Source organism: Pseudophryne corroboree, chromosome 2, assembly GCF_028390025.1.
Source record: "Pseudophryne corroboree isolate aPseCor3 chromosome 2, aPseCor3.hap2, whole genome shotgun sequence".
Lineage (NCBI taxonomy): Eukaryota > Metazoa > Chordata > Amphibia > Anura > Myobatrachidae > Pseudophryne > Pseudophryne corroboree.
The window spans coordinates 318,886,803-318,904,003 of NC_086445.1; the positions used below are offsets into that span (position 1 = coordinate 318,886,803).

At 46.5% G+C, this 17,201-nt stretch overlaps 1 protein-coding gene across 1 annotated transcript in view; it reads left to right on the forward strand.

The window, feature by feature from the left end:
* Positions 1-17,201, forward strand: part of CLN5 (CLN5 intracellular trafficking protein) — a 98,763-nt gene that overhangs the window by 23,059 nt on the left and 58,503 nt on the right. Inside the window, exon 2 of the mRNA XM_063952964.1 lies at positions 15,255-15,429. Coding sequence (XP_063809034.1) covers positions 15,255-15,429 — 175 coding nt within the window. The remainder of the gene's footprint in view (positions 1-15,254; positions 15,430-17,201) is intronic.

Genomic DNA, 17,201 nt, shown 5'->3' on the forward strand with positions numbered 1-17,201 from the left:
CGTTTTTATTGTTCAACATTGTGCCTTTCTCCGCAACCATAATTCTCTCCATTGCCATGTATCTCCTCCCAAGATAAGAGTCAGATATGTCAGTTAACTCTCTTTGCAATTCACTTTCCTGTTGCCATAACTGTAAACAATCAAAATGTTTAACTCGCCTCTTTGCTGATTTAATGAGACTTATCCTTCTCCTTAGATTCAGTAACACTTCTGGGCTGAAGCTACCAACTCTTGGGAATTTCTCCCCGTCATGCATTGTCATTCTCTCCCATTCATCACATAAAACTTCTGTGTGTGAGCCGTATTTTTCACACATTACGTACCTTGCCGACCCGATTGGTCGGTTTATAGAATCAACCCGAACCGAGGTTGATCGCCCCCTTCCTGAACAACTGGCCCCCATAATTTGCAGGTGTTGCTTGCAGCGAACCCTTACAAAAAACCAAAATATTCACGATAGGTTGACGGTGGTGGTTTACCGAGCACCCCACTCACTCGCCCACGCCGACCAATACGCCCACACACTGATATAGTGCTGGCGTACTCGACCCAGGGCCCCTATGAACCTTCGTTTACTGGAACATGTGGGTGTGATCCGCAGAGCATTAACCCTTTCCAGTAACTGTGGGGTTGTTGGATAATTCCTGAGTGACCAGAGAACTTCCCTTTTAAAAATAAAAAATTACACAAATCACGTCAGAATGTACAAATAGTGTTTATGACCGGGTTCGTACACAAATGGTACTGGTCAGACTAACTAATGCACACAATTACGTGCGGTACAATCGTTCAGTACATAAGCAACTAATCTTATGTACGGAGCGACCAGTGGAATCGACATTCAGCAGCTGCGAATTCCTTCAGCCTGAGCTTTATGGCCTATATGGGTTTTGCACCAACCCTTCTTGGTGTTGTGCCTTGTCTCTATAGCGGACTTCCTTGTCTGCTGTACCTGGACCTCCTGGTCTGTTATGCGACCTCCTGGTCTGACCTCCTGGTCTGTTACAGTATGACCTCCTGGTCTGCTACACTCTAATGCTCTTTATATATGTTTAACAAGGGATGCCTCCCTAGCCACCGTGCATGTCACTTACACGTATGTAATTTCACGAGAACTCTGTGATTTCTGTGGTTCAATCCCCAAAATTGTAAAACTTAAAAACACTCACTCATCACATGTACACTTTTGTTTCTATTTCTGCGCAGAAATTTTTCTTTAGACCAGATGTGTTGTAAATTTGGAGAAGGATCTGTTAATTTAAATTTCGGATTTAAAATAGATTTGCGCTATTTATCGCCTGTTGCGCTATTTATCGCCTGTTGAAAATCAACACTATCGTGTGACTTGAGTTACGTGGGCGTACCCGGACGCTCCGTTGCATAATTTACGCTGCGTGCGTCAGCCTTTGCGTACGCGAGTCTCAGCCCTTTGTTAGAGACACGTGTACACAAAACCAATGTCCACCGTAACACAACTAACACGTTTATCAATGTAGATGATCCTCGATCCTCTACTGAACCCCACACCAATCTCTCCTTGTCTCTTTAGGTAGAGTTGTGTGTGTGCTTTACACTTTATCCCTTAACGCATTACTTTTACACTTTATACTATGAAATAGCGACAAATCTCTCTTGGCACGTTTTATCAATTATAGAATGGCAAACAGGAGAGTGATATGAAAATACACGAATGAAAAAGAAATGCAGATATGTGCGTGCGTACGCAAGATAGAAATAAACAGTTTTAAAAGACACTAGCGTTTTGTTCTTACCTCCGGTTCCGGATTCCTTCAGCACCCTTTATTAAGCGAAGCAGACGCTTATCCCGTCAGCACTGCGAAGAATATGATCTCCCGCCCTTTGCTGATGGATAATGTCTGCTGAGATTACCTAGCAGAGATATGTGAAGGACAGGACGAGCCGCCAATTGATAAAGCTAAATATTTATCTTATTTAAAACCCTTTATGAGGCCTAAGAACACTGTACGCTGTTTATGTATGGAGTACCGTAAGGGTACGCACGTTGCGTAGCGATCGCTTAGCCGAGGTCGAGACGCTCAAGCGTCACGTTCGCTCACGGCCAAGAGATCACAGGCAGGCACGCTATTGGCTGCCGACTAACATAATGGTTCGCTATAGCGTAGCGGACGCTGTATCGGGAGCGGGCCGCTCGAGCGATACAAACGCTCGCGAGAATACGCTGTTGGTATCGGGCACACTATAGGTGAGCGACTACCTTAATGCTACGCTATCAGCGTAGCGGACGCTCGAGACCACGAGGAGATCACGAGCGGCGCAGACGCTCACAATGTTAAACCTTTAAATCTAAACCATAAACAATGTAATGTGCTGTAAAACCTTTGTGTAGAGATAGGGTGTAGATGCAACACAGTGTAACCTTATTAACTTAAAAGCTGTTTGAGCGTCACCGACGCTCTGTGAATACTTAACACTATAAGAAATACACAGATACCGTGCTTAGGGTCTAACGCCTTATATGAATGTTATACTTGCAAAAATAAATAATACAGTACAAGTCACACACTACAATATAACATAGACTAACTAACCAGGTAACTACACAGTAAATACAATACAATACTATTACGTTTAAGAGAATACGAGAGAAAGAGAAGAGAGAGAGATATGGCCCATAATAACAAGAAAGACAATATGATTGCGGAGAAAACTTACGCACAAGGGGAACGATCGCATGCGCCTCTGGACATCCAGCTCCCGATTTTCAGCAATGAGAACCGTTGAAGAGTGAGCTGGATGTGATCGGCTTGTCTATTTATGCCCCACACACAATACAATTCAATGGTCCCTACAATCTCATTGTTCATTGGACACAGGAATTCCTCCTCACATTATAACAAAAGGTCATAGGTTGATTCATACAGGTGGGCTGTGACGATTTCCAACTGCTCAGGTGGGTGGGAAACTAGGTTTCCCGCCGCATGGATAAGTAAGTGCAAATAATAGTAAATGGACATAAACTTCTTATGTCCATAACTATTCGCACGAGCGATTAATTCGCTTCAAACCAACACCGGAATATTGCTAATTAAATATTCTTCCGATGGATACTAAACACCACTGTATTACTCCTGTCTGACCCTTCGTATCAAACAAAGGGGGATTTCTCTGTCCACGAACATGCTACATTAACTAAACTTTCAGATTCTATCAAAGGGACCATGATCTACAAAATACATTATATAGTGAAAATATGTAATGATTGAGTCGCACGCTACGAACACATGAACTCTACCGTAAATGCACATACTGCGCGCCCGCGGGTGCCCGCAACAGCGAGTATGCGCACGCACGGGAGAGCGCACGCATGCGCAGCGCGGACCTGTATGAGGTGCAAATATGGCAGTGTGCATCGTGATATTTTTCTGACTTTGACAATCCGCACTCTCCCGCCCGTACTGGAGCTTTGGTATAAACCCCATGGTCATGAAGTGGACCCCAGCATCCTCTAGGATGTATGAGAAAACAGGATTTTGATACCTACCGGTAAATCCTTTTCTCCTAGTCTGTAGAGGATGCTGGGCGCCTGTCCCAGTGCGTACTTTATCTGCAGTTTTTGTTATTAAAGTTACACAAGTTGTGTTATATTAGTTTAAGCATGTTGCTGTAATTGGTTCATGCCTGTTGGCGTGTGTTATGTTGAATGCCATGTTGTGCGGCATGGTTGAGGTGTCAGCTGGTATGTATCTCACCACTAGTATTAAAGTGTTTCCTTTCCTCGAAATGTCCGTCTCCTTGGGCACAGTTCCTATAACTGAGGTCTGGAGGAGGGGCATAGAGGGAGGAGCCAGTTCACACCCATTGAAGAGTCTTAAGAGTGCCCATGGCTCCTGCGGAACAGTCTGTACCCCATGGTCATGAAGTGGACCCCAGCATCCTCTACGGACTAGGAGAAAAGGATTTACCGGTAGGTATCCAAATCCTGTTTTTTGGGGATTAGTCACAAATATTAAGTATCCCCCGAATGTATAAAGGTAGGATAGCAGCAGATCTCTCCAGTACCTGCTGCAATCTCTCCATTCGCGCCAGCAGCCGCATCCCCCGTAGGTTTCTGCCTGATTCACCAAAATCTGGACTGCAAAGCATTCCTGATATTGTAGCCTATGGGCTACAGATTGTGGCTGTAGTTCCAGCATGGTTCCTTGGAATCCTCCGGCTGAAATGGCCCCTGTGCATGGCGTTCAGCCTGACCGCGTATGCGCAGTAGCCCCAGCACCACACTCGGCACATCGGTGGGGCGGACTCCTTCCGGAGCCCGTCTTTACCTGTGCCAGGTGATGCAATCACCGATGTGATCACATTCTGCATTGCAATCTTGGGAGCTACTATTGCGCCCAGATCGCATTGCAAATGTGATCAATGATAAATGGGACCCTTATTTCGGTCACAGCTATTTAAGGGCTGATGTACAGTTAGGCGTCTTTAACTCCCAATTTTAATTATTTCAGACTCGGGACCCCTCTGCCACACCCTGCCCGAAAAGGGAGCATGATCTGTGGGAAAAGGGGTGTGGCTTTGTGGAATTGCCGCAACCACCTGCCACGCCTCCCATTTACTTCACTGATGGGGCAAAGCCAGCGCTTTGTGACTGCTGGCATGCCCCCAGTCCCGCTATCTCCTGTGAATAGACGCTGTGTGCATGCACACAGCATCTATTTACCGCTGCTCTACAGCGGTGAGTGACAGGAGCCTCCCAACTGCTCCACCCCCTCCCACCGTGGGACAGCAGGATAGTCCCAAAAATATGGGACTGTCCCGTGAAATCTGGACAGTTGGGAGGTATGAAAGTGCAGTATGCTGACTGCACCTGGTTTGCGCTAGTACTAGGGGCATATTAAGAAAGAAGGGGGCCCATGTGCCCGGGACCCCTCCTCTCTAGCTGGCAGTGCAGACTAATGAGCACTAGTAGACTCTAGCACTGTGCCAGAATCTACTGAGCATGCACAAAATGTGGAAAATGGCCACAATGCTGCCACAGGACTCCGGTAGGGATGGCCATCGGTGGGTTAACCATCAATGGTCACCATTAATGGTTCCATGGGTGAGTAACTTTGATGGTATAAAACCATTCACAGGGGAGCCATCGATGGTTTCCCGCACCAATGGTCATTCCTGTTCTATTACTAACTGGGCTACGGACTGATTAGAACCTGGGGGCAGGGCTTTGTGGGAGCATTGGGGGCGGAGCTATGCTCCATGGCCCGGCACTAAGTAAAACAAACATTGGGGGGCTATGTACTTTCGATGATGGAGAACCATTGGATCTCTATCAATGTCAAAACTATCATTTGTGGTCAACCATCGATGGTTTGTAACCATCCATGGTCGATGGCCAACCCTAGACTCCGGAGTGGTAAGTATTGAAGAAATGGGTGCAGGATGTGTGGTGTGGGCCCGTGTGCACCTTGCACCCATTAAATATATGCCACTGGCTAGTACCTAACTGGTAAACTCTTGTATATATCCGGTTTTGTAGTGACAAATCCTAGGTCCAGGTGTGATTTCTCTAAATATGGTGTAATATGTGTAGATTAAGGGGCCTATGTATTAATAATCACAGCAGTGCCGCGATTATTAAGTCTGGATTGCAACAGACTTTTTCATTATTGTGTGTCCCTGCTACACTGGCGCAAATAAAACTGCCCTAGATTATGCACCTCCCTGAAATGTCTCCACACTTCAAATGAACATTTAAATACAAGAGATTGGGGGGGGGTGGAAGGGGGGGGTGGAATTGCACAGTCTTGGGTGCTAATGAACATATGACATGTATGGTATGGCATATACAATACGTTCCTTTCGGTGTATTTTGGATCGTATCCTTTTCGTTTCTCGCTCCTTTAGACATCACCAAGTGCCTGGTTTCAGGTTGATGCTGTGATGAACATAAAACAAAAAACATACAAAAATTTGTAAATAGTCTTTAAATTAAAAAATGAGTGTCTAGAAAGACTTTATGATCTAGATATCCAAAAAAGTGATAATCCATGTGATAGAAGCGTATCCAGACTCACACTTAAAGGGAAAGTGATGTGGAAAACAAGGTTTCTTTAAATCAGTGACATACAATGTTGTCACTGATCATGAACTAAAGTGAATCCGTGGATGGAAGAGCATACCCCACTCACAGTGGTATGGATGGTGCAAAGCACATAAAGGGATCTTTAATTAGGATCGTCCCAGCAGACAGTCTGAAGGAGTTTACTGCAGGCTCTATTTGTGGACCACCTTGTACTCTGCTCCAAAATGTGTATGTCATGAGCATGTAAACAAGAGCTATAAACCACTGTGTAGAACAGTATATCAACTTAGAACACACGTATTTAAAATGTTGGTGTTATAATGAGGGCGTACCCTGACTCACACTCAAAAAGGTGATGGTGTGTCTATCAAGGTTTCTTTCATACAGCCACCCATGAGACATTACTGTTTCTTAATGTGACTCTTTCAAAAATATAATGTACGGGCGTACCCCACTCACTTTTTGTAAAGGAAACAACAAGCATATCAAAGTGTCTTTTACATGTGAGGTGATTACGCGAATCAGCAAGCGTACCCCACTCACGGTAATGTAGAAGAATCCAAAGCACATAAAGGTATCTTTTGCTTTAGCCGTCCCTGTAGTGGTCTCCAGGAAGGTTTCCAACCAAATCCACATATATGTGTAAAAAAAAATATATAGTGTCCACATGATTATAAAATCCAGTAAAAATGTATTCCAGAAAAATTCCCAGACAATGGGGACATGGTAAAAAAACATGAAAAGACAAGAAACATCCAGACACAGAATTCCTCCAAGGAAGATCAAATAATATGAAAAAAAAAAAAAAAAAAAAAAACAGTATAGCAAACCTTTCTTAAAGGTGAGATAGCAAAAAAAAATTGGCTGTCCACACTCCTCTCTGTCCAAGCGTTTTGGTCAGCAAGTATCTTTATGGACACACATTTTTTAATTTAAGGACTGCTTTACACATTTTTGTACGTTTTTGTTTTATGTTCATCACATCATCAACCTGAAACCAAGAACTCAGTGATGACTGAAAGAGCGAAAAAGGAAAAGGATCCAATCCGAATTACTCCGAAAAAGAAAAGTATTGTATATGCCACACCAAACATGTCATACGGTATGTTCATTTTTTTTTTTTCTTTTCAATATTAATTTTTATTATTTTGAAGGTTAACAAAAGTAAATGGGAGTGGGGTACAGAAGAGAAAAAAAGGAGGGTATAAGGTTAGGGGGGGTACACAGACTATTCAACAAGAACATAATTGTACAGAGATTATTAAAAAAATCAACATACATGAAAACTACGTGAGGCCAAATCCATCCAACAGCAATTATATATTAGTTTGTCAATCAAGTTTCTATATATCGTGGGAGTGTAAGGCATCTGGCGGACGATCATGCCAGTAGGCAGACCACGAATACCAGCGTAGAAGAGGGCAGGATGGGGTAGAGGAATAGGCCACACCTGCCGTTTCAAATTCACAGTGTGATTGTACTGCCGTTGCTATCGCCGTTATATGGGGGATCTCGAGGGAACGCCATTGACGGGCTATTAGGAGTTTGGTGGAGATAAGTATATGGCCCAGGACGTATCGTTCACCTGGCGATAGGTCGCCATAATAGAGGTGGAGGAGATCCAATCTGGGATGAGGAGTTATCTGGCGGCCTAGCACCAATCCTATAAGGTAAAAGACCGAGTTCCAAAGCGGGGTAAGCATTGGGCATTCCCAGAAGATATGTAATAAGGTCCCGACATTACCACACTTGCGCCAACATAGATTGGATGTGGAGGGTTGCATCGCATGCAAGCGAGATGGGGTGAAATATAAACGATGGAGGAGCTTATAAAATAGTTCTATATGTGATATACATTTAGATACTGAACAGCAGGTACGGAAAATCGTCTCCCATTCCTCCTCCGAGACGAAGCATCTAAGATCCGCCTCCCATTTCAATTGAAAGGGGGCTTTCTGTAGTGGCTGGGGGTTGATAATATAGTTATACCATTTAGTGATGCCTCCCCTACCCTCCCCCGTATCCAGGAAACTCTGAATGAGCTTAGGTAATGAGGATAAGGTGTGGGGGGGAGTGGAAGCCCCGTGAAGCCAATGTCTGAGTTGCAAATATTTATAAAATTCCCCATGCGACAACGAGAATCTTTCTTGTATTTGGACAAAAGGCAGGAGAGTATTGTCTAGCATTATATCCTGAAGGGACCGGATTTCCCGCATTCTCCAGGAGTCGAATCTTAGGTCAGGGATTAAGGCAGCTATGCCTGTCAGTGAGAGAGCAGGGGTAGGGAAGCTTATATCGCTTCCTCTCTGCATCACCTCCAACCAAGCCTTCCGTGTAGATTGGACTGCTAGAGATCTAGTGGCTAATAATTTACCCTCAGTCTTCGGCAGTAACAGAACATCCGTCAGGGGGAGTGGAGCAACGAGCCCTTGTTCAAGGTGAACCCACGGTTTATGTGCGGGACATGAAAACCAGGATCCTATTTGTGCAAGGCGGCATGCTAATTGGTAGGAATGTATATCTGGGTATGCTAGACCCCCATCTCGTTTGGATCGAATCATCATTTTTCTGGCTAGCCTCGGCTTCCTACCCTTCCATACATAAGAATTGAATATAGCATTAAATTTAGACAGAAGATAGGTAGGCAGGAGAACAGGGATGGCCCGAAATAGATACATGAGCCTGGGGAGGAGTGTCATCTTCAGCGCGGCTATTCGCCCCAACCATGAGACGTGATGCATCATCCAGTCAGAGACCAGAACGGTAAATCTACGTAATAGCGGAGGATAGTTAGCGGAGATCAAATCGTCTAGCCTCTGAGTGATGTGGATCCCCAGATATTTGAGGCTTCTATCCTGCCAGGAATACGAGTAGGTAGCTTTCAACGCGGATAAAAGGGGGGGGGGGGAATTAATAGGAAGCGCCTCCGTCTTGGTATTATTAAGTTTGTAGTAAGATACTGCCGAATATTCAGTCAAGAGTGCGTGTAAAATTCGCAGGGAAATAGTAGGATTAGTGAGCGTCAGAAGGACATCGTCTGCGAAAAGACATATCTTATGGAATTGTCCCAAAAAATCCGCGCCTGTAATCATGTTCGATGATCTTATTTTCTCAGCCAAAGGCTCTATTGCCAGAGCAAATACCAGCGGGGATAGGGGGCACCCTTGACGTGTACCGTTCGTGATCCAAAAAGAAGAGGAGAGAAGTCCATTCACACACACTCTTGCTGAGGGGCTAGAGTATAAAGCTAAAATGGAGGAGAGAACTCTGCCCGTTAGACCAAACTTACAGAGAACCGCCTGTAAATATCCCCAATGAAGGCGATCGAACGCCTTCTCGGCGTCCAATGAAAGAAGCAATAAGGGAGCATCTGACGCTGAGAAGGCGTCCAGCACATTTATTACTCGTCTAGTGTTATCGGGGGACTGTCTGCCAGGGACAAATCCCACCTGATCACAATAGACGAGAGAGGGGAGGAGAGGGTTGAGTCTGTTAGCTACTAGTTTCGCATAGATTTTGAAATCTGTGTTTAGTAGAGCTATGGGGCGATAATTAGGCATCATGGCAGGGTTCTTTCCTGGTTTGGGAAAGGCAACTACACGAGCCTCCAACATTTCTACCGGGAAATTCCCGACAGAAGAAGCATGGTTATAAACTTAATCTAGAATAGGGGTAAGGGAGTCTTTGAAGCATTTATAAAATTTATTTATAAACCCATCGGGGCCCGGAGCTTTGTCCAACGGGAGTGAGTCAATAACTTGGTTAATTTCTGTACGGGACCAGGGTTGGTTTAAAGCCTGAAGCGTGCTTGAGTCAAGGGAGGGGAGATGAACATCCTTCAAAAAGGCCGCAATATTAGTTGGTGTGGGTTGAGGGGTAGATGGTTCATCTTTTAAGTTGTAGAGGGTGGAGTAATATGCGGCGAAAGCATCAGCAATTGCAGAAGGGTCTGTTATTTTGATATTATTTAAATTGATAATGGACTTCACCCTCTCCTTAGCGTTCTTCCCCCTCAGCTTGCGGGCAAGCATTCTACCTGCCCTGTCCCCTTGTGTATAAAACCTCTGTCGTAATCGAAAAAGGTTTTTGTGAACCTCAGTTAGAGCCAATTTGTTTATATCATCTCTGACCCGAGTCAGGGACCGATATATTTTCTTATTAGATGGGTTCCTCTTAAGTTGGGTTTCTAAGTCTGTAAGGCGGGTTTCGAGTTCTATCTGTTGTTCCCGGGAGGTTCTACGGATATAGGCAGCCGCCTGTATTGCCGCTCCCCTAACCACTGCTTTAAGTGCACACCAGTGCGTAAATATAGACGTGTCAGCCGGGGTATTGGTGTCGATATACATGGAAAGGGCCTGCGTAATTGATCGTTTAGCGTCCGCATTTGTGAGGAGATAATCTCCAAGACGCCATAGGGTAGGTGAGGTTCTAGTGCGACGGAGGTTCCAATGGATAGAGAGTGCAGAGTGATCGGACCATGATACTTGCAGGATAGAAGCCTTCGAGACCTGTTGGAGGGTCCACTTATCCGATATTGCTAAGTCTATCCTAGAAAAGGAGCCATGTACCGAGGAGAAAAACGAGTAATCCCTACTGGCCGGATTTTTAGCCCTCCAGACATCGTAGGGGTCATACTCGTGTAAGATATTCCGGAAGGAGTGGGAGCTATCCTGCCGCGAGCTTGTACTGGGGGTAGGGCGGGTCGAGGATTTATCTACCGTGGGGTCAGGGACCATGTTAAAGTCCCCCAGTAATAATAAGGTACCCGATAAGTGTACCAGAAGAGTTTTAAAGAATTTGCTAAAAAAGGGTATTTGTTTGGTGTTAGGTGCATACAACGTGGCTATAGTAACCGGCTTATCTTCCAGTTTACCCGTCAGGATGAGATATCTGCCCTCCTGATCTGTAATTTGATGGTCTAGAGAGAAAGCACATGTGCTAGAAAACAAAATAGCAACCCCCGCTTTTTTCTTTGGGCCGTTGGACGTATAGCAGGTGGGGAATTTGTTATCCTTAAAGGAGGGCGGTGAAGACGACATAAAGTGGGTCTCTTGTAAGGCCACTATCTGTGCTTTGCATTTCGCAAAATGGCGCAGGGCCAGCCACCGTTTGTTGGGTGAGTTCAACCCCTTCACGTTCAAGGAGAGAACATTAACCATTAGGCATTACAGTTGACAATGCAAAAATCAACCTACTCACATAAGCTGTACATCGGAACATATGGGAGTACCTGTGTACCAAAACTTGGAAGGGCAGGAAAGACAGGGAGGGGGAGAGAAATAGTAAAGGAGGAAAACACAGTGAGCACCGCAAGGGTGCCAAACAGGGTCACCTAAGTAGGCAACGCATAGGGTCGTGGTGTGGGGAGATACCCTCCCTCACTCCTATAACAATCAGCATATAACAGCAACATCAAGAAGACATAAAATAAGTGCAAGTTCCTGGTCAATGCTAGAGGTTATCGTGAATAGTGGCAGAAGAAGCAAGGATATTAGAAGAAGTATAAAGGAAGACACGGGGCATTAAGGTCTCGAAATATGTAACGCAATGTGAACAACCATGGTTAAACAATTACCTCACTTATACAGGGGAAAATACCTTGCTCAATGACTATCCGGAGTACTGACCGGGAAACAGGAGTAACGGCCTATACTAATGCAAAGATAAATAAGAAGGTCAAGTCCAGTTGAGACATACAATCTGGTTGTAGCAAGTGTTCTTTAGAGTTAGGTGCCGGCAATTGACCACTCTTGAGCCAACTTGAGGGTTGGAGAAGCCTTCTCGGTGGTGTCCTCCAGTTTCCAAGAATCCAACATTTTCAGTCCAGCCTCTGGCGTGATTATCGCATGTGTAACGCCGTTCCGTCTAACAAGTAATTTAGTCGGAAACCCCCAGCGGTAAAGGATATCAGCTCTCCGCAGTGCTGTCGTCACGGATAAAATGAGCGTCGCAAAGCCAGAGTAGCCGCTGAGAGGTCTCCATATACTTGTATATCTCCCAAAGTCGTGGCCGGTAAATCCGGGCGCATAGCTGCCCGCAGGATTTGTTCCTTGACATGGAAATAGTGCATCCTCATCAATGTATCTCTTGGAGCGTCCTTCGGGGCGTTTCTAGCCTTTGGGAGGCGGTGGATACGGTCAATGAAGAAATCATCAATGGAATTGTTAGGAAGGAGAGTCATGAAAAGATCCGTCGCAAATTGTTTGAGGTCGGAGTTGGAGACCGTTTCTGGGATGCCGCGGAGTTTCACATTGTTACGGCGTGACCTGTCCTCAAGGTCACAAGTCTTCCGTCTCAGGTCCGCGACCTCAGCTTGTAGCTCTTCGAGTTGAGTAATCACCTCATTGTGGGACCTCACCACCTCCTCACATTTATTCTCGAGATGGTCTGTACGTTGGCCTATGGCATCGACCGCCTGTTGGCAGCACTGAAGCGCCGTCTTAACTTCCATCGTAATATCATCTTTGAAGGAAGCCAGGAGTTGCCGCATAGAGCCGAGTGTGAGGGGTGCATCGTCATCCAGCAGAGAGAGTTTTGTTTGGCTTACACGTGGAGCCATAGACCCAGCGACGCTTTCAGGGGAGTGCTTGGAGAGGGAATCCGAAATCGAAGGGCCTTTCAGGCTTTGGGATGCGGGTGACTGTTTGAAGAAAGTGACCGGGCGGGCCTGGGTCTGGTCTTTCTGGCGTTTAGGCGGCATTATACCAGAAAATAAACCACACCACAGAAGCCGTTGATAAAAGGAATCGGAAACAGGAGGATAGATGAACTTATGTCAGCTCGATGAATACTAGGAGCGGTATCACAACATCAGGAGTGAGGGGGGATGCATGACATCACGTGGAAAGTTACATCGTTTCGGCCCGGGAGGAGGAGGGTCTCCCTGATGTCCCCAGCATTCGAATGCAAAGGAGGAGAGATAATCAGATGCAGATGAGGGGAGAAGCCAAGCGCCTAGGGTGTCCAAATAGCGCTGCCTGCTGTGGCCCCTTTAAATCAGCAGAAAAGTCACCAAGGGTGCCACATACATATGGGTGAATCAAATGAGAAGCTGAGCAGGGTTGGGTGTGCTGACCTGTGTGACAGCAAGATTGCCTCAGAAGCAGCAGCCCCTTGTACTGGCGTTTTGCCAGGAATCAAGATGGCACCGCCAGGCTCCGGCCCCAGGCCTCAGTAGAAGGGGTGTTGTGTTTCCCCCAGCAACGTTGGTGGTAGTGGGGTATTGCTTGGTCACCACCCCCGGCCCCCCGCACCGCTCAGCAGCGAAGAGCGGGAGACAGATGCCGGGGACAGGAAGCAGCGTCCGCCGCGGTCAGGACGGGAGGCGCAGCCGCGCACTCTCTCTCCCGTTTCTCCGGACCTCTCTCAGCGGCCGCCGCGGCTAGCAGTAGGGGAAGCCGCACCAGGTAGGGAAGTCCGTAGCGGGTGTTGGGGCTGCAGGGGAGGGAAGAGCAAGGTCTCCGCCGTCCACCGTCGCTATCGAGGCCCGCAACACTGCCGGTCCGGGCAGTGTCCAGCTCGAGTCCCCGGCTCCCTCCGGGCAGGAAGGCCGCAACCCGCACGGGCACAGGGGGCACCTGCCGGCTCCGCGACCCACCTCACCCGATGCAGGGGGACCCAGGAAGCAGGTGGTGCCCTCCAAAAGGCTGGGTAAAGAGCAGAGAGGGCTAGAGGGCCGATTAGAAGCTGGAGCCCGGGCCGAACACGTCTTCCTCCCTCCACAGCTAGGCCACGCCCCGGTATGTTCATTTTCATTTGCACCCAGGACTGTGCCCCCCCAATCTCATGTATTTTTCATTCTTAACACAAATATCCCAACCATGGGGGTAATTCCAAGTTGATCGCAGCAGGAAATTTTTTAGCAGTTGGGCAAAACCATGTGCACTGTAGGGGGGGCAGATATAACATTTGCAGAGAGAGTTAGATTTGGGTGGGTCTTTTGTTTCTGTGCAGGGTAAATACTGGCTGCTTTATTTTTACACTGCAATTTAGATTGCAGATTGAACTCACCACACCCAAATCTCTCTCTCTGCACATGTTATATCTGCCTCCCCTGCAGTGCACATGGTTTTGCCCAACTGGTAAAAAATTTCCTGCTGCGATCAACTTGGAATTACCCCCCATGTACTTAACGTAAGTTGCAGGGACAGCAGTTGGGAGAACCGCTGTAACCCTGCGAGTTACATCCAGGGATATTGGAAGATTCTTTCACTTTTTCGAAACGCTCATGAGCACAATGTCAGATTCTGGCGTCGGACAGAGGCTGCAGAAAATGGATCGTAAGATCCCTCATCTGTGAGAATGCCTCCATAAACATAACACTATGAGGGTGCCATAAATCAACAGGGCCGCGCATCGCTATTGCTGTGGGCATACACACGGAGAGATTTGTGCTTAACGTCTAAGCAATCTAGTCCGATTGCTTAGAATTTAAGCACTGATCTCTCTCCGTGTGTACCCCCCTTTACAGTGCATGTTTTCAAGGTATCCTCAGGAATAATTGGTACCACTAAAAGATCTGTTGTGTTAGTCATTTAAAACACCTGTGTTCCAGCTAAATGATCTGGAAAAAATGCACTCTTGCGGTTCCATGAGGACCAGATTTGAGAAATACTGCTACTGCAGGTTGGGCAACACCACGTTTTGTGTTTAGGAAAAAAAACACTTCTGTTTTATAGCTAGTGCGTGATTGACAACAGGAAGGGCCTCCTGACGTGGCTACATCATCAGCATAGGGACACTGTGGCATAAGTGAACTGGGGACACTACAGTTTGACACGTTTACGGTGCTGGAAGTATTTACACATTATACTTTTTAATAGCATCATATCATATTGATGATTTTATTGGTAGGGGTCCCACAAATAAGCTGCCCTGGGGCCTCCACAAACCTTAATCCGGAGCTGTTTATAGCCGAGATTTATGGCTGTGTAATATTCAGATTAGTTCTGAACATTCTCTTCTAAACCTTTCGTTATATTTTGTTACTTTTCATTCCTTTTACTTTAAAGCCAACCTTGTGTCAGTGACCAAGTCTTATAGGCAAATGTATACAAGTATATACATTTCCTTAACTTTTATTGGTTTTGTTAATCCAGCAGATCACTGTAAGACACAAAATGATAAGTAATGTTATAATAGTAGAAGTTTGTGTCTGCTCATAGTTCTTATTTAATTTTCTCGCTGAATCCAGGCGTTTTGACCATCGTCCTAAATCTGATCCATACTGTCAAGCCAAATATACATTTTGTCCTTCTGGATATGCGGATGGATCTATTCCTTTAATGAAAAATGAAGACACCATAGAAGTTCTTCGACTGCAAGCACCTGTTTGGGAATTCAAATATGGAGATCTGCTAGGGCATTTTGTAAGTATACTTCTAGTCTGTTCATTAATGCTCAAAGAAATTAATGATCTCAAAATTGTGCAAGTGACTTTGGCTATTTGCATATGTGTAAATATGATTCTGCACACTTACATCTCCTCATCTGTATTTATGCAACATTTATCTTAATATATGGCTAAACTTAAATCTAGTATATACAGTGCATCCGGAAAGTATTCACAGCGCTTCACTTTTTCCACATTTTGTTATGTTACAGCCTTATTCCAAAAATGAATAAATACATTTTTCCCTCAAAATTCTACACACAGTACCCCATAATGACAACGTGAATTTTTTTTTTTTTAGATTTCTCTTACGTCCTAGAGGATTAAAGGGTCCACATTAGTACCATGGGGTATAGACTGGTCCCTTGGGAGCCATGGGTACATTAAGAGTTTAATAGTGTGGGCTGGCTCCTCCCTCTATACCCCTCCTACCAGACTCAGTTTAGAAAATGTGCCCGGTGGAGCCGGTCACAGCTAGGGGAGCTCCAAGGAGTTCTTTTAGTTTTATTGTTTTTTTTAAAGCGTTAGGTACAGGGAGACTGCTGGCAACAGCCTCCCTGCTTCGTGGGACTTAGGGGGGGAGTAGGATCCAACCCTTGAGGTTAATGGCCCCTATCTCCGCTGACAGGACACTGAGCTCCTGAGGGTGATGATCGCAAGCCCCCGAGGCGACCGCTCACTCCTGCAGCACTGCCGCCACCCCCTAACAGAGCCATAAGATGGAGTGATGAGTATGACGCCGGTGCCCCGTTAAGCGGGTAACCGGTGGGAATGGCGGCATAACGGTCAGAGCACAGCGCTGACAGGCTGCGCTCCAGAGGGCTCAGCGGTACCATAGTGGCGCTGTGAGTGGCGCCCTGGGCCAGCGCAATACCCTAACACTGGTCAAACTAACAGGTGCTAATCCCCTGCAAGAAGATTGACAGTGGGAAGGAGGATCGGGGCGTCTACTCACCGTTTCCCAGGTGTGGTAAGTCAAACGCAGGCATGTCCAGGCGTTTGGAGGGCAGCACAGCCGGGACCTTCATCGCTGGATCCGTCGCATGGGTAAGTAGCTGCAGGGCTGGTCTTGTTTTGCTTGAAACTTTTTTAGCATAGTAGGGCTGCACATGCAATCGCAGCCCTACTATGCTAAAATACACTCTCCCATAGGCGGCGTCGGGTTGATCGCACGAGCAGCAAAAAGTTGCTACGTGCAATCAACTCGGAATGACCCCCTATGCCTTTGATACCTTCGCCTCCCAGGATGCTTCCTTTGGACGCCGGATTCTCATATCCGCTAAGGCGCGTCCCCTCCCTTGAGGAACTGCTTTAGGACACACCCGATGTTTCCCTGTGGAAACCAATGTACCCTGCTGCAGAAAAGGTGTCACGATCCGGGTATCTGGACGCCATTTCTTACCCATCAGATGCCTCCTAAGGCTGGCTCAGCGCTCCAGGACCGGATCCCATCTGTTATCCTAATGTTCACATTCCTGCATCCTCTCCTGTCTCTCTGAGACGCTGTCACAGTAACGCCTTATTACATCTGGCATGGCGTCTCCCGCGGCCTCCGCCGCCGTCCCTGAGCTTCTGCATGCAGAGTGTCAGAGTGGCGATTACGTCAGCCGCGGCCTCCGCTGTGTCCGCGTGGTTGGATGTGCACTTGTCAGCCTGGCGTCTCCTGTCTCCAGTGGCCGGCGCCGCCATTACTGTTTTCATTACCACATGGATTACAAACCAAACTTCCCTCCAAGTGTCTGCATGGGC